A 25,527-nucleotide genomic window follows, 5' to 3' on the forward strand; every position below is an offset into this window, starting at 1 on the left:
AATTTTACTTAAGTGGTTGCTTCCCACCGTCTATTAGCCTCTATATTCAGGAGTTTCTCATATCTGAGGAAAAGGTCGCAGAAATTGCCCTTATTGACCTCCGGTTCTACTCTTTTTTTCACACCCTTCGCTGAGAAAATCTAATCTAACTTGGACAATCTATCTTTCCTTCGTGCTAGTATCACAGCTAAAAAGATGGATGTATACTGAAGTCCAAACCAATAAATAGGAACAGAAAGTGTAAATGACCCTTGCCTAGGCACGGCAGGCAAATGTCAGCACGTGGGGGCGCACAGGCAGCCACATCCCATGTCATGTGATGCGGCCACCTGCGCACTGTCGCGGCCGCATCAAAACAAGTGATAAGGTAACTATTAAAGAAAACATGCATTCACGGGGGGGAAGGGGGCAGCCCAAACAAGGGTCAGATGGAGAGCGGCCCGGGGGACCGATGCCCCTCTGCCCCCCGGTCGAGCCTGCCCCTGCCAATCGTCACATGAATATCTCAAATGGTACAGAACAAAAAGGTAGAATGATCAGCACACCTCAGTATATGATATGAAATATGCTGCTGCCGTAATGATTCCCAGCCACAAATTTGTCATATTAGGGCTATGATTGTTATGATCTTATATAACAGTGTTGTTATTGTGTTTTAACCAGTTTATCTATAAACATATTGTCACGAACACGCTCCCAGCTGCCGTGACTTTGGGGTGTTTGCTGTATGAGGTCACACACGATTTCAGCCCGCAGTCTCTCTCACCTATCACAAAGATTCTAGACCTACAGAATCGCCCCCAAACACAGCGCTCTCACACCCCTCCAGACACTTCAAGGTTCAGCCACCACCTATTGGGTACGGGCAATAGGACCCCAATATACTGTCCCACACTGGCACACAGGCTTCTAGTTCCACAAACTAGCAAGACTCACACCAGCACACACAGGGTTAACTCTTCACACCTCCAGACTGTTACACAAATGTAAATACAAGCACACACAGCTTGTTAATCAAATGTATCAACAAATCACACACAGGGTAACCTGGACGAGCAATCTCTTCTAAACAGGCTAATGAATCCGTTAGAGTATCAAGGACGCAACTTATTAAATTATAGATTTAATATGCAAAAAGTACAGGGCATTCAGATAACAAAAAGAATGAATAACAATTAATAAATTTGACATAACAAGCAAAAACAGTTTAAAATAAAAAGGATTACATTTAGATTTGCACTTACATGAATTGCATTCTGGCCAAGGAGATTTGGCTAAGAAGATGGACAGCTTATCAATGTAACTTGATTTCCCCAAAAGTCTGACAGTTTTTTCTTTCAGAACACAGATTTTTAAGCAAACTCAAATGGGACGGCATTCACAGGGGCAGTGTGAATGCTAATGTGGGGGCGGAAATGTCCCCTGGGTGTCACTATACTTTGCTTACAAATATTCCCAGAGTCTTGACCTGTGGGTAATTCTTCACAGATATATCTCAGAGAAATAGCACCCCCCTCAATAAACCGGGCATAATCTCCTGCACATTTAAATACCAAACATAATGGAATTACAACAATATCCAATCTCATCCTGAAATACATGTGCCTATGGCTGTTCCCTGTGTAGTTGGTATCTATGTTTCAAGACCCTTGTGTGGTTTTTGCCCCTCAGTACGGAGTGGCATCCAGATTTCCCAAAATGTGAACGATGTAGACATTTTCCTCTGAAACCCATATTTCCATATATCTTTATAGGCAGTCTTCAAACGCTATCTTTGTCTACAAGGATCTCACCTAGGCATATGGTTCTCCAATTTACACCCAGGAGTTAGTTTGTGTTTACACTACCTATTGAAAGGAAGTCAATTAGCTAGGGAAATACATGATCAAATACAATGGATGTCTGTGATCTGCATATCTTAAGCTGGTCTCTGCACAAAGAGTTTGCCTAACTCAATTACCTCCTCCTGGGCTCATTTGGTCACACATTTATCGGAGTTGAACATCAGGTTAATTTACGTATTCATGCAAAGATTTTTTTGGGTCCTGACATTCAATATTCTATTTCAGCATATCAGATTTATGATCTCATCCTGACACATATGTTTTACATAGCATAGTACATACCACTTTATGTGCGCCTGAGAATCATTTATTTGTTTCTAATGTTTTTGGGAGACTTTCTGGAATGCACTCACTCCTCAGTTTTTCCCTTAGGGCAGCAGCATATTTCACATCATATACTGAGCTGCGCTGATCATTCTAACTTTTGTTTTATACCTATTGAGACCCTATATATGATTATGGACATGGATAAATTCATTATGTGTATATGTTATGTGTTACACCACAATTACACCAATCGGGTGTTATCCAGGACAAGAAGATACAATTATATAGATTCTGTTTACAACCAACATACCTAAATCAGGCAGGCATTCTCGGCTACACGCCAACCTGAAAATTTATACCCAGGTGTTATTTTACCACTTGAAATTACTCCAGCTCTCCCTAGTTCATCCCTCCCCAGTCATATTGGACTTGGGTCAAAAAGCCCCAGACAAAACATCCCAATTTCTAATACTAGTACTCGATACTGAGAAAGTGTTTGATCGCATTTACTGTCCCTTTATGTTTTGTGACCTGTATGCTATGGGCTTCAATGATAAATTTATTACAGCTATCTTCAGCGCAGAATCATCTCCCCTCTATTTCCTCTCACCTCTCATCTTTACACTAGTAAATAAACCGCAGACATTCCAAATCAGCGCAAACTTGGATATTGCTTGTATAAACACAGGCAGCTGAGAACATATAATTGTGCTGTATGCAGACAATATTTTGCTAACCATAACACAACCTCAAGCTGCCCTTACAGCCTTACTTAAGGAGATAGAACTCTGCTGCTCTCATGGTATAAAATCAATACACAAAAAACAGAATATTAGATCTATACTTTACTACTGTGACAGGATGGACCGCCTATGCCACCCCGTCTGTTGCTGCTGGGCTTAATTTACCACCGTTCCCTGTCGTTATCACAAATGCACACTCTAACCGCAATAGGAGGGGCTTACAAATTCTGCCACCACTGGACTCCTTACTGTCATCCAGTACCGGGTTTCCTCTACGTAACTGACGCTGCGAGTAAACCCTATTACTGCTGTACCTGGGCTGGTACCTCTGACCTTTTCTGATGGATCAGGGTTGCTGTGGATGGATCCCTCCTGGCCTATCACACTGGCCAGACCTGCTGGGTAGCAGGCAGTGCAGTGGTACCAGAGAGCTGGGTCCAAAACTCAGAAACAGCTGGGAACGGATTAGATTTTGAGTCTAATCTGTAGGTCGCAGGGATAGAGAAGTTTCCAAGAAGGTCTTTGAAGCAAGTGATGTTTATTTGGTCACCTGGTTTACGGTACCAGGGAGCAGGTCAGATGGAACAAGTAGAACAGATTTCAATAAAAGACCGTGCTTTTATTCAGATTTGAACATAGGCTCACAGGGTAAACCAGCTCCCTGAGGTCTTAGCTATTTTTAGAATCAGGATGCAATTTGTTTACCCAAACATGGATTTACATGCAATGCAAAGCTAACAAACTTTACACTTATCTGTGATATCCTAAAACTTGCTGTGATTTCCAGCATCTTGTTTTAGATGCAGGAAATCTAGTAGCAAGTCTAATTAAACCTTCCTGTGCCTTCAAGTGCTGGACCCTCATACATCAAAAGGTCTAAATAACATGAGATTAACAGTCCTTTTATCAGCCAGTTGCAGAATACACATTCCCAAAGAAAGCTACAAAACCTCAAACAAGTCATTTATTACTCCAAGATACACAAAATACTTTCTCAACAAAGCCTTATTGTATCAGATATATACCTCAGAAATAATGCATTTCCTCTAGCAAAGTTAAAACAAACACATTTCTTCCCCTGGTCTCAGAAATATAGATATCTCATTTACCAACATACACACAATATAATACATAAGTACATTTGCAATTATATAAATAAGTGCCTAGCGCTATTTCCTTTAAATGTATACCTTAAGCTATTTGGAAGTGAACCAGTCACAACTACTCATGTGAGAGAAGCACTGGAGCAAAACTTCTCATTTGAATGGTACCTGCAAAAGGTAAAATATCTCGCCATATAGATAACAAAGCAATATCACAAGCTCTTTTTGGCTAACAACCTTCAATTGCTTTCCAAGATTAAAACTCGTAGCTTGGGACCAGCATGGATCGGGCATATTAACGCTAAAAAGATGAATATTCTAGTATATGCTCTCCAGGCTCTCCTAGTACGCATTCCATTTCAAATATTTAAATTTATTTAGCACATTACCTTCTTCATCTGAGAAAAAAGCTGAAGAATCAGATTTTAGATCTTATAGAGGTTCACAAAAGGTGGGGTGGGGTGGGGCTTGGGTTTTCAAAACTTTGTAACACTGAACACTTCTCAGTTCCTAAAGGTCTTGACATATTTTGAAGTGGCGACCAAGAAAATGAGCACACTTTCTTCTGTTCTCTGGCAACAAAGACCTTACTGTTCCAAACCGATGAAAGGCCACAGTGGTAGCCCTATCCTAGGCAGTGTGGGATTGCGCAAATAACCTCTACACTCTGGCTCCCTCCCCCTCACCTACGATACCTATATTTGATAATCAAGGATTTCCATCATGCCAATTTTCACCACCCTTTTGCTCATGGCATTAGATTCCTAAAAAGTTTGTCGTGTTCTGAAAAGTTCAACCAGTTTACTGACCTCCAAACATGTTTTCAGAGCTTCAGGACAAATTATAAAGATCCTACAGCTCAGACACCTATGGGCTTAACAATATATGGTGAACTTGCAACCATAGTAAGCCATCAACAGATCCACATGAACTGATTTGGAAGACCGATTTTGGTGAAAATGTAAATGAACATGAGTGGGACGAGATACAAGAGCATACCTGTTCCAGCTTTATCAGCGTTAAGATTAAAGAGAATGCCTATAAACTATTCCCTGTCACTACAACCTAGTCAAATGACAGTGTATTTACCTGACTCTTTTTTAAGTCTTTACGGGAATCATGTGCCCTAGAAGCAGTTGATATGCCTCCTTCAGCTGTAGCTGGTAATCCTAAGGACTACCCCATGAATACTAACCTGTTGCAATCAGGATACAAGCTAGCAAGGAAACAGGAACACAAGAACTATAATGATCCAGCAAGATCTGATTCTAATTGCCTTACTTTCCTTTTGCCTGCTTGTGAACTAACCCAGCGTGACCTCTGGCCACGATCCTTGCATTAAATCTTGGAACTCTGCTTGTACTGCTGATCTACATGTGTACTGACACAGCATAACTTCTGGATCACACAAGTACATTTATCTTGGAACTTTGTCTTTGGTGACTATTTACTTGCCTTTTTATCGACTTGGAATGTTCATTGCATTTGCTATTATCCTAACCCTGGGTATTCATCATCACTGTCTATCGATCACCCTGTCCAATTGAATATGAATACAATGCATCCAGAACAGCCATCTATTGATTAATTGTGGTACCGTCTCCAAAATGCCTCCAGCTGTTGGAGTACAAGTAATAACTTATTCTAACATACACAAGCGACACATAGCATGTTCCTAGATATGTCAGATAGCTGCTGGAGAAGCTGTGGGACTCCAGGGTCCTTCTTCCAAATTTGGTGGACCTGCCCAAAACTAAATGAAATTTTGGGGCTAAATCAGGCAGGCATTCTCAGCTACATGACAACCTGAAAATTTATACCAAGGTGTTACACAAAAATCTTCAAATTCCTATCTCTCTGACACCAAAAATCTACTTTCTCAGTGCTAACAGATATAAAGCTTAAGTAATATGACATCATTGCTTCCGCCACCTGCTAGCTAGCGGCAGATTGAAAATATCTGATGCCTCTAGCCTGTGCAGCAGTCCTTAACAGAATATAGTATATGTATAACCACTCCCCAACATATTTTTGTCCAGTATGGGAGCATTGGGCCTCTCACTTTAAGGTACGACTACTAATTACATCAGAACAGATCCAATCCTCTTGTTACAACAAGTCTCCCTGTGCCTAACCTCTCATCCTTCCCTGCTTACCATCCCTTCATGTCACATCATTCTGTAAGTTTAGCAAATTTGTGTAACCAATTGACTTACTACATCAGAGATGATGTACTAGGCAATACTGATCCATTCCTCACAAATTGGCTGTAGTTTAAATAGGCCTAACAACATACAGTAGAGAGACTTTCAAAAGTTTATAGTTAATACAAAGAGTGAGGTACTAGTAGAATAGTCTGTCTGCACAGTATAGTAAAACTACAGTAAGACTTCAAGTATTTAAATATGAGTCAATTTCAATGTTGCAATAGGTACTTTAATAACTAAATTAAAATTAACAGATCCATTCATTTCAATATTCTCAAGACGAGCTAATAACACCATTGAAATTAATGGGCTATTCATTTCCATGTTTTCATAGGAGAGCTAATAATTCCAGTGAAATGAATGGAACATTAATCACACAGTGTTAACAAATGAATTAACTACTCAAAAGACTTTCAGATGTTTATTGATGTGATAAACAAAACAATTTATGCTGATGGAGATATTTGAGGACATGAAAACAATAAAAGTATATAGGATTATTTGGAATTCACCTGGTGACTCCAGAAAGCTGTCCAAATGTCAAACTATTCTATAACTAGCCCAGTTGGCTAGTAATGGGAAACTCCACAGATTTAGAGCTTAACTCAACTCACTCATTTCAATATGCCCAATAGGATGAAGACACCATTGTAATGACTGAGTGCATTTAAATGAAGGTAAAAGCTCCAAGATTTTTAAACATTTCTGGTAAATTCATCTTTTTTAGATCTATTTAAATTACTAAAAATGATGTTTAGATGCATAGATTGTAAGCTTGCGAGCAGGGCCTTCTCACCTCTTTGTCAGTTTTACTCAGTTTGTTTATTAGTTTACTATGTTTGTCCCCAATTGTAAAGTGCTACGGAATATGTTGGCGCTATATATATATATATATATATATATATATATATATGATGATGATGATGATAGATTAGTAGGAGTTGGGGCAAAGTAATCCTGGTTTTTTTTCGTAATTTGTAGCAATTTGATCAATTTTAGAAAAAGTTTGACAATCGAAGTTTAATAGCTTCAGTATGATCATTGCAGACAAAACAATTTGGATTATAGAAAGTAAAACTAATGTGGCCAATGTTTCTGTTAACAATATTACACAAATGATGTTATTCTATGTATGAAGGCTAACAAACATATTTTATCTGTCTATCTGTATCTGCATTTTATAGAGGCTAAAGTCCATTGCTACATTCTGTGCGTACTTCCCAGAGTGATCGACAAGCCAATGATGTCTAAGCTGTATCCAACACCTTTATCATACCATGGACACAAAAGCAGCGTTATGTGTATGCAGCCTAAGGGCTTATTCACACAGGTGCTATTCACCTATCATTTAAATGCATCACCCATTAATAAAATGAATGGTAACCAAGCAAGAGACAGAACTTATCAACCCCTCTGCAAAACTGACACTCAACAGAGACAGGCTTTCTGTAACACAAATGACAAACACACACAGTAGGCACTACCTTTTACTGTCTTGCTCCGCCATTGTTTCCTAGCAAACGCAATGTAAACCAAATAAATTAAGCACTCAGTTTACATAACAATTTCTATGCTTTTCTTAGTTAGCGGTCGATTCACAGAGAATTAAATGATTTTGCAACAGTGAGCCCTAAACACTATTAAATAAGTTCTGCTAATAGCTTAAATGGGTTGTCTAATATAGCAAGCAATCAGATAATCGCTTTGATCAGACTCGTGCAAAACAGTTAATGTCTGATTGTTTGGAAAGAGCAACACAACTGAACTTGTTATAAAATTAACCTATATCAATATAATATACAATGAAACAAAGAGATAAATGAGTTTTTAGAATAAACCTGACTTATGGTTATTGTCACGAACATGCTCCCAGCTTTCATGACTTTGTGGTGTTTGCTGTGTGAGGTTACACATGATTCCAGCCCGCAATCTCTCTTTACTTGATCACACAGGTTATACACCTACTGAATCTCCCCCACCCCCCACACACTTCAGGTTTACCACCACCTATTGAATACGGGCAATAGGACCCCAATATACTGTCCCACATGGCTTCTGGATTACCACAGGCTAGCAAGGCCCACACCAGCAAAAGAAGGGTTAACTCTTCACGCCTCCAGACTGTTGCACAAATGTAAATGCAAGCACACACTAGGCTTGTTAGTCAAATGTATCATCAAATCACACACCGGTATCCAAAGGGTTAACTTGTTTGGGCTATATTCTTCTAACAGGCTAATGGATTCGTTAAAGAGTATCAAGGACGCCACTTACTAAAGTTATAGATTTAATATACAAAGATATAGGGCACTCAAATATAGAAAAATAATAATAAACAATTGACATAACATACACAAACAAAGCCGTTTAAAATAAAAGGGGTTACATTCAGAGTATAATTTACATGAGTTGTATAATCTGGGCCATAGGAAATTGGCTCGGGAAATGGACAGCTTATCAATGGATTGATTTTCCCAATAGACTGACAATTTGTTGTAACTGGTCTCAGCTTTTTACAGACACCTTTACACCTTTCCCCTCTCCCGTGGGAAGTTGTGGTCTGTGACACTCTTTCAATCACCATTTGCATGTTGCCTTATTTACTACTCAATTCTACTATGTGACCTAACTTTTCTGTGGAGCGACAAACAGACCCAATTTTATTATTAATAAATGCCCTATTTGTCCATCTTTTGATACCAAACAGGCCTATATACAGTGTATTAGTAGAGCTTATACTCATTTCCTCTACTTCTCTGTGTGGCAGAATGCTTAATTTGACATATGAGCTGCCCTTTATCATGTTATTGAGGAATTTGTGGTTGATCACTAATTTTATTGATTTTAAGTGGCATATTTGAAAACTGAATTATTCTTGTCTATATATTATAGCCAAGTCAGCACATGGTCTCTTAAAAGTCTATTCAGGTATAAAAATTTATTCAGGCAAGGATATATCTCACCGCAGGGGCTTTTGAAGCTGCTACAGGTGACACTGCTATCTTCTAATACTGGGAAGTGCAGTGCCACCAAATACACACACACACACACACTCTGGCTTCACATTTTACACTTTAGTAGCTCAACTTATCAATGTATTAATTTGATATACCATATTTACACTGCAGTTATGTCTTAGGCCTTATTCCCCACCATTATGTGATGGGTTAACCCTTATAAATAACTGTAAGTTCTCTATTTTCACAACAGTTATGCTTTCAATCAACAGCATTGTTCTCTTCTTAACCTTCAGTTAATTTTTTCAGCTGTTAACTGTATGGTTCCAATCGTGTTTCTGAATCCAATTTCTCACTTAGGCAGCATCAACATTGATTTGATTTCTATTTTCATTATTAAGTTGGGAGATTCACAAAGTATGGAAAAGCACAGACGAATAATTTAACTCAATCATTTCTCTAATTTGCAGCTTTATGTAAAATAAGTGACTGCCAGCACTTACAGCTGAATGGCTAAAAGAAAAATAGCCCAAGCTTGGCAAAAGTACTTACTTAGAACTGGTTTTAAAAAGTTTACAATATACAATAAGTGTATAAAAAGAAGGCATTAAAACATTTATTTCTACATAGTGCCTGACTTGAGAAAATGTGTGACTAAATTGTGTGCACTGCAGCAATTAATATCTTGAAAGGAGATTATGGCAACTAATTGATGCACTACAATTCCCAGCATGTAATAGATTGTCCAGTGAGCACAATGAAACATGCAGTTAAAAAAAAAAAAAATACACATTCACAAGGACAGTTTAAGATACAGCAAAAATGATTTGAAACCATTAGTAGTTATCAGCTTCCCAGGCATTAGACATTTACTACATAGCCTTTTAACAGAAATAAGTCAAACATAAATTGTTTAGAAGGGGCCACATTTTAAGTAGGTGGTCAGGAAGCCTCTTGTTGTTCCTCTTTTCATGGAAGTGCCAGCACACAAGGAGCATTGTACCCTATCATACTTGATGACATAATCCTCCATTTTTATTTGCAGGCTATTATTGGTTGACAAGAGTACTAAGGGAGGCACTGATTACAGCAAATAGCTTACTTTGGCACCACCATTATTAACTCTATCCCTAGTTAATTACTTACAGTAATTGGCCTGAGCTTCTAAGTGGCTATACAGAGGATTGATTTAAACACACCGGGCGCCCTAGACCCCTCTCCCATAATGTGCCTGCTCCCCTCTTTTAATTGTATGGAGCAAGCAGGAAGTTTGACATCATTGCACAGTACCAGGCTCCCAGCCTTTCACTGACATTAGGGAACAGCAGCCTGATCTGTATAATCATCAGGGGAAAGTAGGGACAGCTGTACAATTTTTTTACACATCTCCACTTCCCAATTATTAGTCAATATGAAAGGGGTTGTTTAAATCCCAGGGTGACCCCATGGTTCACCTAGTGGTAGCACCAGCCCTGACTACACAGGCTGAGGGAGAAATGGAGAGACGAATGACTCTAAGCAAATATTTAACAGTGTTATATTCAGTCAGAGCAGCCTATACCCCAGGTCATTTTAGGCCACCTTACATTAATTACAATGGAATTACAATAGAATGCATCTTAGCAAGTGGATTGAGCAATACATACAGCATCTGGGATAGACGGACATATCACTTTTGAACTACTGACTACATTTGTGCTTGTGTGGAGCACAATGCACCTCTATGCATAGACCAGCTTGCTATTGCAATCCCGTGCATAAGGGGGAAGCAAGTTTGGTTGGAAATGTGACCTCTGCAAACACTGGTGCTACACCTTTGTCACAATTTGCCTAAACTGAGACACCTGACAGTCTGTATATACTGAAAATACACCCATTTTTGATGACTAGCTTTTAACTGTTTGATCTTGGAAGACTGTACTATACAAAGTATGAGATGAATTTCATAAAAACACAGTCTCCATAGACGCTGGTGGAAGATTCTTCAGTTCAGCATATCCTGTTGTTGCCCATCTGTTTTTACCAGTAAATACTAAGTAAACATTACGTTACAGTGAGTTATTTATAAGAAGTTCGTAAGTGGTTCCGCTTCCAATCATTCTCCACCGCAATTCCCACAAGAGATACAGAGAAACTGACAAAGCTATGCAGCAACGCAGTTTAAATTATTTGCTGATTTTGTACCAATCTTATTACTTGATAAGCCATAAAATCCATACATTTTGTGTATGTGCTCAGAATGAATTAGTACCAATAAATTTTTAGAAGTGCCTGCATTCCCTGAGAATATCCGAGAGAATTTCACTAATTTCACTAGTAGAAACAGCTTGTAGAGACACAAACCCTAAAATCCATATTTTCCCATTACTTTTGTTTAAATGAGACAAGACGCAAACATTTTAAAACATGTATTCTACAAAGTTTCACCTACGACAGTAAATCCCATATATTCAAAACAAATGATCACCAAATCATGTTAAGCACAATTATTTAAATACATGTATATATATATATTTTCAAAAATGGTTGTGTGTGTAACTTGATAAATACTATGTATATATATGTATAATTATATGCATGTATATATGTGGAGGAACAACTAAGCACATGGATACTTGTATGTTTTTAAGAAGAAATGTTAAAACAACAAGAGAACATCACTACATATGAAAAATGTCCACTTGGAAATATGTGTAGAATTTTGTTTGGTTTGCTTTTTTATATATATATATATGCTTTTTCTAATGGATATAATACCCTCTACAAGTATAGGGACGAAACACTCATGCATGATTTACAAAGGGTTAATTTTTTACCAGGTGTTAATTGTTTGTAATTTGCTGTGGTCTTAAAAGACGACTGAAGTCAGTGTGGAAACTATCTCTGAGGAAATCGCCTATATGGGGATGAAACGCGTCAGATGAACAGCAATTATTTTAACCATTCTTGTGGACTACAGTCTAGTGCCTATACCAGTGCATCTTTCTATCACCGTTCAACTTTATACTTCTGAAGAGTCCCGAGGAATCCCGGAGGAGACGGGGACGCACTTCTATGACGTCGGTCACTAGCGAGACCACGCGCTAGTGTTTGGAGTTCATGTGGTGAGAACAAGAGAACAAGAGCCATCCATAGAGCTCCGTATATTTTCTGCATCTAGAGGAGGAGGATCCATGTCGGTTACACAGTACATAGTACAGAATAAGGTACTGGTCCTATAATACATCGCCAGAATTGGTAAGAGACCTTTGTTACCTTTTGACATTTCGTATTGGATTTCATCAGTTATTCCGGAGTTGGACCTCCCAAATACATCACTTTATTCTCCATTTAAATTCCCTGACAGGGTTTGGAAATTCCGTGAAAAATATATCGCAATCTCTATAATATTAGAGTGGAACGGTTTTTATACAGTTGCTGGACTGGTACATATAATATCTGGTTAAACGTGTAGGTGCACCTACCTCGCTACCAATTGTTTTGGCACAGATTATAGTCCTCATTGGTTGTACCTATTATGGTTTTTTATATGTTAGAATAAACATTTTATAAATATATACTTTGTGCATGAGTGTTTTTGTGGCAGACTCGGACATACCACCGCATACCTTGGTTGTTTAATTATCTACTTTTGGGGTGCAGATCCCCAGCGCTGGTACCGAGTCTGAGCAGTCATTTCAGTGCCGGACTAAGTTATATTTTGTTGACAATTATTTAAACATATGACAAATTGCAAGTCCCACCTTTATGCGACTGTCTCGATCAGTCAGGACTGAACGGGACAAGTATAGTTCTGATTTATGCACTGCTTCACACTTTACTACTTATTCAGAGCGAGCTGCTTGCCTCTAGTTGTAGTGCATGCAGCTTTCCTTTAATGAGCAGTACAGTGTAAAGCGAGACATACATCCCAACTATCGTTGCAGTCGGGACAAAGTCCTGACTGAGTGGTACAATCACACAAAATCGGGACAATCTCACCAAAATCAGGACAGGTGGCAGTCTGTGCTGATCTCTCTTACCTGTTCTTGCATCTTTCATTACCTGCAGCTGATCGTCTCTTAGCTCAGTTTCTATTTGTCTGTATCCCGGAGAGTTGGGGCCTTGTTTGGAGAAGAAAGAGAAAGGAACATAACATATGGAAAGTCTAGCAAAGAGTGAACCATTTAGGGGTTTTCTGGTGGCACCCATTAACACATTAATTAAGAAGTCCGCCAATTCTAATCTTTGGCCTCCCGAGGCTGTGGAGGCCTTTACTTCACTAAAGAAAGCATTTTCTTCTGCTCCTATCCTACTACAGCCTGATTCCACTCCTTGAAGTGGATGCCTCCTCTATCGATGTTGGAGCCATATTATCTCAGAAGAACTCCTTGGGAAGACTTTCTCCATGTGGCTTCTTCTCTCGAAGATTATCTGCTGCGGAGAGAAATTATGGAATTGGCAACATGGAACTTCTCGCCATCAAATTGGCCCTGGAAGAATAGAGATATCACTAAGTGGGGGCCTTATTTTCTGAAAGGGTATATACTTATCATAAAAATCTTCTATATCTACAATCTGCATCCTGTCTCAATACTCGACAGGCCAGGTGGTCATTATTTTATTCTCATTTCGATATGATTATTATGTTCAGGCCTGGTTCCAAAAGCAAAAAAGCGGATGCCCTCTCTCGTTCCTTTGACTCTACCGATTCAGAGGTGGATTCTTGAAGACGTATCCTTGATCCAGAATGTATTGTGGCCACCACTCCTACTCAGCTAACTTTTCCACACAGGTAAACTTTTGTCGCTCTCCATCTGCATCCAGAGCTTCTCAGGTGGGCTCATGCTTCTTGTTTTTCGGGCCATTACGTTACTAAGAAGACCAAGGAACTAATATGTTGTGGTTATTAGTGGCCTTCCTTACACTCGGATGTGCAAGATTTTTTAGCCGCGTGCTCAAAATAAAGTCACTCAGCAATTTCCCTATGGGCTGTTGCACCCACTTCCCATTCCTGATCGTTCTTGGAGTCATCTCTTGATGAATTGTCTGTAGTAATTATCAAACCCCAAGAACCATTGAAAGACCTTACGACCCACAGGCTGGGGCCACTCCAATATCACCTTAAGTTTCTCAGGGTCCATTTGAAGACCAGAGCCTGAAACCACGTATCCTAGGAAGTAAAGATGATCCTTTTCAAAGACACATTTTTCCAACTTGCAGTATAATCAATGTTGTTGGAGCCGATCAAGAACGATAGAGACATGCTTCCGATGGGAAGCGATATCTGCAGAAAATATAAGGATATTATCCAAGTATATTACCATAAATTGGAAAAGAATATCTATAAAAATTTCCTTGATAAACTTTTGGAACACCGCGGGGGCATTGCACAGCCCAAAGGGCATAACCAAATACTTAAAATGTCCATCATGAGTGCAAAATGCCATCTTCCATTCGTCTCCATGCATGATACGGATTAAATTATATGCACCTCTGAGATCTAACTTGGGGAAAATAGAAGCCCCTCTAATTCTGTCAAACAACTCGGATATTAGTGGCAGAGGGTATTTATTCTTCACAGAGATAGCGTTCAGTCTTCTGTAGTCAATACAGGGCCATCCTTCTTTTTAACAAAAAACAAGCCGACCCTGACAGGAGAGTAAGATTTCCTAATAAACCCTGCTTAGGGTTATCTTAAATGTAAGTGGATATGGACTGTGATTCAAGCAATGACAGCGGGTAGACTCGCCGTCGAGTTGGCATCTAATCCAGGAAGAGTTCAATGCTGCAGTCCCAGGGTCTCTGGGGAGGTAACTTGTAAGCCTCCTTTTCACACAATACATCAGAAAATGAGCTATATTGCGGAGGAATATCAGAGGATACCTTGGATACAAAAGAACCTTTAGAAAAGATTGAGAGTGACAAGCGAATCCCCAAGCAAGTAATTCGGCCTTCTGCCAGTCCAGGGTTGGGGAATGAAGTCTACGCCAAGGAAGACCTGGTGGTACCAATGGATTTATAGCCTCAGAAATGGCCAGAAACAAAATGATCACCTTATTCAAGGTGTGACGAAACGAGCGTGATAACACTAACTATTTTGTTCTCGTTTCTCACATAATGTGGATTATAGCAAGTAATTGTATAGCTCTTGCTTTTGTTCCCCAGCTCAATAGACTACAACTGTATTGTCTAATTAAATGTGACTGAGGGGACATTGTAGCTCACTGTAAATATGTATATTGTGTATTATATATTGATGATGTGGCAGTGACGTTGTTATTCATTGTCCTTAAAGTGAAGCCGGGTGGGTTATGGGTAAAGATCAGGTGGTTTCCAGGATACAAGTGAGGGGACTGGAGTTGCATTCATTTTGCCCAACTCCTTCCTCTATAGGAAGTATGGAACAGCTGGGAACCCTGTGACATCACAAACTAGTGTAAGGGTTTAATTTTAGGAGGGGCTGACTGCAACCTTATGTTTGGATGTGGGGGAAGCCAATCAGTATCCATTGTTCTCCATAGGACTAGTCCAGACGTTTTGTCTGTGTCCCAGTGGAAGCACAGCTCAACTCCACTCCACCCTCCAACCCCCTGATCCAGGACCTACCAATGTTTAAAGAGAGGGAGACTGAGGGGTTTGCCAAGGGAGTGGAAAGCACTGTGACCCTAGATATAAGGAGCCACTCCAGGGGGGCAGCTGGTGTTCATTCTAAGATTTCATTCATGGAAGGTGCAAGCTCTGGTTTTGAGTTTTCATTCTCTACTAGACTCAACATATGCAGCTGAGAGAGATCCTTGAGTCGCCAAGTCAGGACATCCAAGTGACTTTAGCTCCTTAAGCTAGTGGGGTAAGGGACAGATGATGTGGTAAACCTGCCAGGCAGGCATTTATTTACTGTGTGTACATAATAATCTAGTGATTGTTTTTATTACAATAAATGTATTGCTTTTCTTTCTAACTACATTTGCCTGAGTGACTAATCCTAGAAGGTAGTGGGTAGACTTCCCTGACATAGGAAGGCACCCGTGGGTGGCAAGCCAGAGTGAAGTGAGTAGCATTGGGCCGGAAAACCCGGTATCTTCACATCCACTCTGAAGGGACAGGATGATAGTACGTCTCCGAATAGATCCTCCTACAATGCGACTACCATCTATGGCAGTAATAGCAATGGGATGGATCCAGGGGAAGTGTAGGCAACGATAAATTGGTGACTGTGGAAGCACTTATGAAAGTCCCTGCCGCCCATAATTCAATGAGAGCAGGAAGATCAAGCTGACAGTCAGCATATTGAAGGAGAAAAACTGGAATCTGATGGAGAAGCGAAGACACCTAACCTGACCATAGGCAAACCAAAAGGGGGTTTCCTAGTGCCTGGAAACCCCCCTCCAAGGCTGGAGCACTGTATAATTGAGGTGGCTGAACCCTGCTCCCGCTTCACACGGTTCTGCTTGAAAATGGAGAGCTGTGTGCACCTAATAGTGGTGCATGCAGCATTGCCCATGTATATTATGGGGATAGGAAGAGTTGGAGAGCAGCCAAGCACTGTCTAATATTATAGCCATGCCCCCATGCATGCTGGTCACGCCCACTGGTGGCATGGTGTGGAAACCCCCCTCTACAAATCCTGCGTTTGCCCCTGCTGACCTCTCCGGAGCTAGTAAGGCCTTGCCGTTTCCAGGCCGTTTGGAAGAATTGTTCAGGACATGACCTGGTTCTCCGCAGTATAAGCATAAAAGGTTCTTGAATCGTCTCCCCCTCTCCTCCTGAGAGAGATGGGCTCTTCCCTATTGCATGGGTTCCTTTAAAGATGCCACAACATTCTGAGATATATATATATATATATATATATATATATATATATATATATATATATATATATATATATATATATATATATTATACGCACATACACATATATATACACATATTTATATATCTATAATATAAATGTCTAGTGGCGTGTGTTAGTCTGTCTGTGTGTGTGTGGAAAAAATAAAACCAAGCTGCAGCGCCACCTGCTGGGTGGAGTTATACACTGACCTACTAAATTCTTAGTGTGTGTGTGGAAAAAAAATTCAGAAAGGGCTGAAATTTGGTATACTAAGATGTTTTTAATTTGTTAATTTAATTTGTTAATTGTTAAAAGTGTTTATAAAGATTTTAAAAAAAATATATATATATTTCTTGAAGGGGAAGTGACAGTTGGGAGTGGTTGGTGGTGACAGTGGGGTGGTTGGTGGTTGAGGCCTGGGCTATGGCCCAAATGCATGACAAGAACCTTTTTAACACCTTAAGTAGCTTGATTTGACTAGAATGCATGAGTACCATGCACGGGTTAACACATATATATATATATATATATATATATATATATATATATATATATATATATATATATATATATATATATATATATATATATAGTCTATACTGGATTCTGCAAGAATTGCATAGCAAAATATGATTTAAACACTGATGGATAAACTGCATTTGATACCATCGGAAAAAGTCTTTATAAGTGGGTAAACCTACAGCAATACCTTAAAAACTTGGATTTAAAATGGTGTATCAATGTCATACTGCATAATTTTTATATCTTGACTGTAATAAATATTGTATAATATGCACAGGGGACATGATTTGTGTATATGTGCACATTGCTAATATCCACATAATAATGGCTTTATCGTAAATATATATGCATATTTTTTCGCATAGTTCAAATGTGCGCGTTTAACTGCTCCCATTACTTTCCAACTTTAAACTGCAGCAACAAATCATTATGTTCACCACAGGGTTACTAAAATTCTATTTAACAATATACTAAGGTCATATGCAAAGTAAAAGGTTAAGTGTTTTTTTGTGGTAGTTACACAATTTCTTATTTAGTGCACTAATAGACAAGCATAAACAAATCTATAACTGAGTGCTGAAATGTTAGATATCCGATGTAACTTGAAATTCATTTACTCTGAAAGGCCAGTGGCACTGAACGTACTCTAAATCCATCTACACTTTTTGGATAACCTTATAGCCAAATTCCCAAAACGAGAGCACTTAATGTGAATTGCTAGTACAGGCCTGTATTAGGTGGAAGGGTTTACGAGATGGTAAAAAAAATTAAACAATTAAAACATTCTTAAAAAGTAAAATATGAAAAGTGCCTTTCAGAATAAAACCTATTTGTAAAACAGATATCTTCTGAAATAACTTATGTGATTGACACATGGGAAGGAAGTAGAATTGAATATATTAATACAAACACAAAATAGCATGTTAGAAATTCACCAAGTCTTTGTTATGCTCAATGGAATAACCATCAGGAGTCCATAAAAACAAGTAGTTTGTTTCATTATTGAAATAACATTCTTTTTTCCCCCTGATGCCACAATAGCTCACGTGTCTGACAAGACTCACTGAATCAGTGCATGCTAAATGTGATATAAAGCTTTTAGGAAGACAATGTTGATCTTACACCAGAGTGATGTTGGGCTCCCTTCCAACAACAGGCATCAAGGGAAACACTGCCAGCAGCATGCACAAGACAACCCAACTTGCAATTGTTATCTGCAAAGAAAGAAAAAATAAAGTAAATATCGGCACTGTGGGAGATCGTATAAACAGGAAAAATTGACCAAACAGCAAAATCAATCCCACTGTTTCCTATGCACATCTCTGCATATTAAATCTGCTGATGAAGCTAGCCGACTTGAGAAATAGGTTCTGCATACTGTAAAGGCTTCTAGATTTACAATTTTTTAAAAAAATATATATATTTCTGAATGTTCTCTTGTTTGTATTGAGTCTCCATTCTGCTTATGTACTCTTCACATTACCAAGCTTCAGGAGTATATACAGATCGTTTGTACACTGAAGGTTGCTGGATCATTTTTTAGCCTGTCCCTACTTTGCATCTGATATTGCTGCAACTTTGCCTTAGTTCTAGGGCCTTCTGGTAAAGTATTAGTCTGTGTCATTTGCATCCTGTTTTCCCTTTCCTATTGTTTAGCCTACTTGTGCCTTGTTATGTTATTGTCACTAGCTTCCCTTGTTTATCTGTGCTGGTCCTGCCACGCTCAATTTGCTCTTCTGTATTCCCAAAATGTCTTGTCCAAAGAGCATCTGAGTACCCGAGGTTACACTGAGTCCAAGAACACTGTTTTCCAGTAATGGTTTGTGTCAGGTCCTCTCCCTTACCCACCCTTATGTTAATTCTGCCACAGTCTTGTCTGTTATCCTTTGTTGTGTACTGTTTATGTTTTCATTTGGATCTCAGCATAGACTCATGTCTGGCCAATTACACTTTTCAAATTTGACCCTATGTTATATAACTGCCTGCCCGGGACTCATGACCCTAGTTACTATATCTGTATTGCTATGTCCATAAACCCTAATGCCTTGATGCATAATCTTCCAATTTACCCATTGCAACGACTGCCTCAGGAAGAGAGCCCTGGGGTGATGGATGCACGTGTTAGCCTGGTTTAGCACTGGCCAAACAGAGGTGCGGAGTCTAATGGGTCCCCAGGTCTTCACCAAGAACCGCTGCAAGGCAGGATGGACTTTGCAGCAAGGCAATAGTTTAGTACAAAATCAGGATCAGAGAGAGTGGTCAAAACAAGCAAGGACTGGTACAGGAAGGGTTAACAGGCAGAAGCACTATCCAGTAAGGAATCACAAGGGAAGCCAAGGTCAGCAGCAATACAGCATCAGGGAGTCAGTCTGGGTATGAATACCTGTTGCTCTGACACAGCTGCAGTATAAGAGTGGGCTTATATACTCTGCAGATTATAATATGCTGTCTCCCAAACACGATCATGTGACCACCCAAACCAGGAAGTACTGACCTCTACGGAGAGGCAGAGGAAATCAGCAGCACAGGAGTGTGGTGCAGATAAATGACATCTATCCTGTCCACTTATAAACTGGATTACATTCTCCCTCGGTTACCATTCAGCAATCCCCTGCTCAGCCTTACATATATTCTACCTTAGCTTGTGTCCACAGCCTTGTCACCAATGGCCAGCAAGCAAAAGCCACCAGACCACCTGTAAGCACTGAACGATAGAAGAAGCTGATGACCTAATGAAAGAAAAACAGAAACTTTTTCATTACATTTCTATCATAGGTTACAAAAAAATCATACTTGGTCTCATAATGCATAATTTTAGTAAATATAGTAGGAGATTATTTGAGTATGCTTAATATAACCTCTGCATTAACAAAATAATATATTTTGGTCATAACTGATGTTTGTCAACTCTTTTTTATGATTTGTTATTTAAAAGAAAAAAACATAGCAAAGTCATATACATGCACACACCAGATACAGAACACCTGTCAAGTAGTAGGAGATTTATATGGGGCAGTGGACAAGTCCAACTCATTAACCTACATACAACTGCACACAAAACAGAGATCTGAGCAGACAATGTAACATATGTTACATTCACTATGTGGTTACTGATGTATCGTTTACTCAACTTTTTACATGTCTGCATGAAGTTAACAATTATTTGGACATCTATGTATGTCTAATGACAATATGAACAGTCCATGTCCTATCAGGAGCTTGCTCAGTGTTCCCCTGTAAACACCCTTTGAGATCACTAATTTGCCTGCTTTCAGTATACTGGTTCTAATTCACGGAAGATCAGTATCACAGGAACTTCTCCTTTCAATTTAGATAAGGAATTTATGACACAGGGAAGGATGGGTACAGTTTTACAACTTTTTCTTTTTTTTTAAATGTTGAATGTTTTTTTTTAAACTGCATGACATATCCAAAGCCTTATTTATTCAGTTTAAAGAAATAGTGGTGCAGATGACTAGTTCAGTGAAGTCATTTTGGAATCCATGATATCTGGATACTGCACAGTTGTGGTCTGTGGATTATTTAAATTCTACTTTTCTTATGCTACAGGTTCTTCTTACTTTTATTGTTTTCTACTCATTTTCTACTATTTTTTCATTCCTACCCAGTACAGCCTTAACTGGTTTAGAGTCTATTCACTTCCATACCAATGGCTTCCAAAACATGTACTCTAACACAGAGCTGTGGGTGTGGTGCCTTATTTAGTCCACGGGATTCTAATTGGCTGCACAAATGTTGTTCCTACTAGAACTACTCCATGACAAATGAGTTTCTACTTTAGTACTACAAGTTAAACAGTAGAAAAAAAAAGTATTTGTATTTGCACTATACTCACCAATATTTCAACTCCCAAGAAAACCACAATGAAGAAACTCAGAGTTCCAAGTGGTGAAACTGTCATTAGATAACTTCTAAGGCTATGAAGAATCCAGAACCTAAAAAGCAAAAAAAAAAACATTAAAATACATAGAATGTATACATTTTTGCTTTCATTTAAAATTACAACATACTAGTACAATAACTCCAAAAATATAGAAATGATGCAACTGTTTTATAAATGACCCACTGCGATCAGAGATGTTCCAAAAGCCATGTTGTTAAAATGTTGTTACCTGGAGTGACTTGGGTAATTTTTTGGATAACGTGATATTACAGGTAAATTAACTAGTCATAAGTAATAGCTAATTTGACAAACTCATGACTGATATAAACCATTCTGCCTGTGAAGCATTACAGCAAGTGGTCAAATTCAAGTTAATACAGTAGTTTAAATCGACCCTTAAGCACTGGCATCAATTATCAGGAAGTTTAATCTGGAAAAGCAACAGTGTTGCAGGGCCTGCAGTATCTTTTAGCAATAGTCTAACCGAGATCAGTGGACAGAGCTGAGCTAAGCAGATCTGTGAGCATTTGGGCCCATGCCATGTAGACACATTTAGTTAATAAGTCATACTGAAAACTGTTGTTCATAAGGTCAAAAACACTACTCAAATTCTAAACAGCAATTTATAAAGATATTTTATTTAAAAAGATGATATTTTTTCTTTTAAGTACTTCATGCTTAAAGATGTTAGGATCCTTGAACAAGTCCTTAATGATTTTGGCAGCTGTTGATAAATAGGACGTGACAGAACGTCGGTTTAAAAACTTCACCAAAAATCTAGATGGTACTGATCAAATAAATGTTTATTCAAAACAGCAAACAGGTGTACGTAGCATAAAGGTCATAAATAGTCAACATATCAGACATTTTTTGTAGTGCAGAAAAATAACAAATTAATAATCTGCTATTTTTGACATTCAGGGTAACTGTAATAAGTAGCAGATTCTGCAAGTCGCTGATATTTGGAGACTTTGCAGAGGAAATTTAAAAAGGCAAACGCTTCCAAGGAAAAAAGATGTTACTTTCAGGACGGGGTGTGCTACCCAAGATCTGGAGGTAGGGAAAGACAAGTATTACCCATTTTCTTCCACAGGACTGGCCCAGACATTGTGGCAGGGACACAACACGGGAGCCACTGTGGAAGCCTAACTCAACTCCAATCTCACTCCAAACCTCTGGCCCAGCACCAACCAATGTTTAAGAAGGCGAGAGCCAGGGGTTTGCCCAGGGAGGGGAAAACACCATTGGAATTTGACCATGGATATAAAGAGGCACTCTAGAGGGGCAGGGGGTATTCATTCTGAGAATTGATTCCTGGAAGGTGTGGGGCTGACTGTTGTTGAGTTTCTGGTATCTACCAGAAGATCCAGTGATTATCGCTGTTTTCTACCTGGGGAGGCAAGTTTTTGCTCCATCTTGGGAGATACTTGCCAGGTTCTGGGTAAACTAGTGCACCCACAGGAGAGGGGAAACTAAGCCCCACCATGCTGGTGGAGAGCTGGCCAAGAGGCCAGGAACAGCAAGACACCAAGACTGCCTGGACTTTCTGTTGAAGGACTCTCCTGCCTGTGGAAGTTTTGTGTCGCTAAGGTGGGTGGGGAATCTTGCTGGGATTCCTACGGACACTGGTGTTCCGCTGACCTATTGTTTAAAGTGTGCAATTTTAAATCCAGTTGTTTTACTGTAAGATAAGCAAAGCTAGCATTGTATCCTTCGTTCTCCTCCTTTCCTGTGTGATTTCTGAACCTAAGGGGGGGGCGAGTAACCTAGTAACCTTTGGATCTAAAAACCTGGTATCCTCAATAAATATATTATATATACATATACACACACAAAAAAACCATTACATTTGTCAGCTCTACCTACTGTGTAAGTATTCAGCATTTTAATTATGATAAAGTATTAAGCATCTTTACAATAATATGCTTAAACCACTACTTATATAGTGCTAAGCAATTGTAACTGTGTTCCATTTGCTGCTTTAAAATGCTGGACCACCATCACTAAGCCTAACTAAACACCCTTCGTTATAGAGCAGTTAAGTATACTATAAAACATTTCAGGTCATTGAGTTCAACCATTTGGCTTGTTAATACAGCATGAAATGTGTATGCTTGTATTGATTCACTAAAGGCAAATGTGTAGTACATTTCAGATTCCTATTTACAATGGAAATAACCATTCCTAGTGTCTGCTAGTTAAGCCTATGTACTAGCTAAATGGCATTTAGACAAATGATTAAAACTTGCCTGATAATTATCTGCAAATGTATCTGTTGCATGGAGCCCATATGATACCATAACTAAGCACACACTTCTCAATCTCTATTAGTTTCATTGTGCATATATTGGTCTCAGTAGCTGGCCATGTGTTCATTAACACACTTAAGAAAAAGACTCCTTAGCACTCCTGTTGTATTCCATCATATCCCAGGTTTCCAAAGTGCAAAGAGACCTCCAAAACACTCCAGTGCTGCTGCTTGTATTTATAGCTGTCAGATTACTACTGTATGACTATTCAGCTGATCCCTAGGATTAGTGAAGATGGAGGAATATATGACTAATAGGTATGGTTGACAAGCATGTGGGTCTTGACCACCAGAATACTAGGAATATAAAGTATTGTGGCATTGAAAAAAAATCTATCAAGTAATCCGAGCTGGTCATCCTATTGCAGTAGGGCCAATATTAGCGTGTTCAGAGACTTTAGAAAAATGCACCATTGAGTCATGGGAACACCCTGGGCTGATCAGAGTGGAGCGGTCACTAGTAGAGGGGAACCACCCTGTTTTTCATTCATCTGTGGTTCCTTGCTTTGATGTGCATTCCAAGAAGCTGTAAGCACTGCTTGAGAGCACCTCATAACATGCCCAACTGATAATTTTAGGAGATGCAAATGTTGTATGGAACATGTGAATGTAGGATGGACCACGGATGCATCATGTATGTTTCACTTGCCTCCAACTAGTCTTTACATGAATTTGGAGCGGTTACCCTATTTTGAAGTGTGTTGAAGTTGCAGTTACTGTGTGTGGGAATGCATCAGACAGAAAAAGCCTGTATAGATTTTTTGTCTTTTGCTGTAGAAACAATTTATACTATATCAAAACATGACTACAAAAAAAACATTGTGCAACCGAAGAAAGAACGGTAGAACAATGTGTGCTAAAATTTACTGTGCATTCCACTTACTCCTTTGTTGCAGCATACCAGATATTAATGGGCAACAGGCAATATACATAGTAAGTCCATGGACTTGACTGGATTATCAGGAAAAAGACTGTGGACAGCCCCAGAGCACCAAACCCATATCTCATTAGAGATGACGATGCCTGCAAAATAAGTACATTACAAAAATGTTTTGAAGATACACTGTCATACATATGAGATGCTACATAAACTTCAGTTCAGTTAAGAGTATTCCTCTTCAGTTATAAAGTACTATATTAGCAAATGTTATTTCAAATTAGTAATTAACATGAATATTATATTTACAATACTGTTCCTATACATTGGTATTCATATTAAGAATATAACTCAAATGCTTCTTGTTTACACAAAAGAAGTGCTCAGCCACTAGACACTATAATTTATAACATAATTCAGTTACTTAAAGAACATATAACACATTGAAGTAACTAGTCACTTGTTATCTGTAAACTTGCAGGACTAACTCTTCAAACACTCTGGATAAATGAAGAATGAATGTAATTTGCTTCTGATGTAGCAATTCTCCATTGTAAATGGAAGCAAATGATTCACATTAATGTAGAATTTGTTTTAATTAATTATAGAGTGTTGTTCAGTCCAAATGCTGCCTGAAAATGTAGTAAAAATTACAACAATAGTAAAAAAAATGACTGTAGGGTACATATTTAAACATGACCTATTTCAGTTTATTTACGCAAATACAAGGGGAAGCTCCTATAGAAACCAAACTAGTGCTTGGCCATTCGCAAAACACATGGAGATAAACACATTTGAAATAGGGGAGTCCCCTCTTGTACAAAAGAGAGCCCATTTTTATTGACTGCCTCTTCAAAAGATATCTTTACGTAAATAAAATGTATTAACTAAATACTTGTACATTGGGAGAGTTAGAATGACTTGCACGGGTACCATGGAAATTCAGGTGGGCACACTCTGCCTGTGCCCTACGACACCAGAT

At 38.9% G+C, this 25,527-nt stretch overlaps 1 protein-coding gene across 2 annotated transcripts in view; it reads right to left on the reverse strand.

Moving 5' to 3' along the window:
* PIGN (phosphatidylinositol glycan anchor biosynthesis class N) overlaps positions 1-25,527 on the reverse strand; it is a 284,334-nt gene that overhangs the window by 87,930 nt on the left and 170,877 nt on the right. For both annotated transcript variants that reach the window (XM_075212942.1, XM_075212943.1), the window contains 4 exons: positions 24,552-24,691; positions 21,313-21,412; positions 20,093-20,185; positions 18,579-18,670 (listed from right to left, as the gene is read on the reverse strand). In XM_075212942.1, coding sequence (XP_075069043.1) covers positions 18,579-18,670; positions 20,093-20,185; positions 21,313-21,412; positions 24,552-24,691 — 425 coding nt within the window. The remainder of the gene's footprint in view (positions 1-18,578; positions 18,671-20,092; positions 20,186-21,312; positions 21,413-24,551; positions 24,692-25,527) is intronic.

This window comes from Mixophyes fleayi, chromosome 5 (assembly GCF_038048845.1).
Source record: "Mixophyes fleayi isolate aMixFle1 chromosome 5, aMixFle1.hap1, whole genome shotgun sequence".
In the NCBI taxonomy this organism is placed as follows: Eukaryota; Metazoa; Chordata; class Amphibia; order Anura; family Limnodynastidae; genus Mixophyes; species Mixophyes fleayi.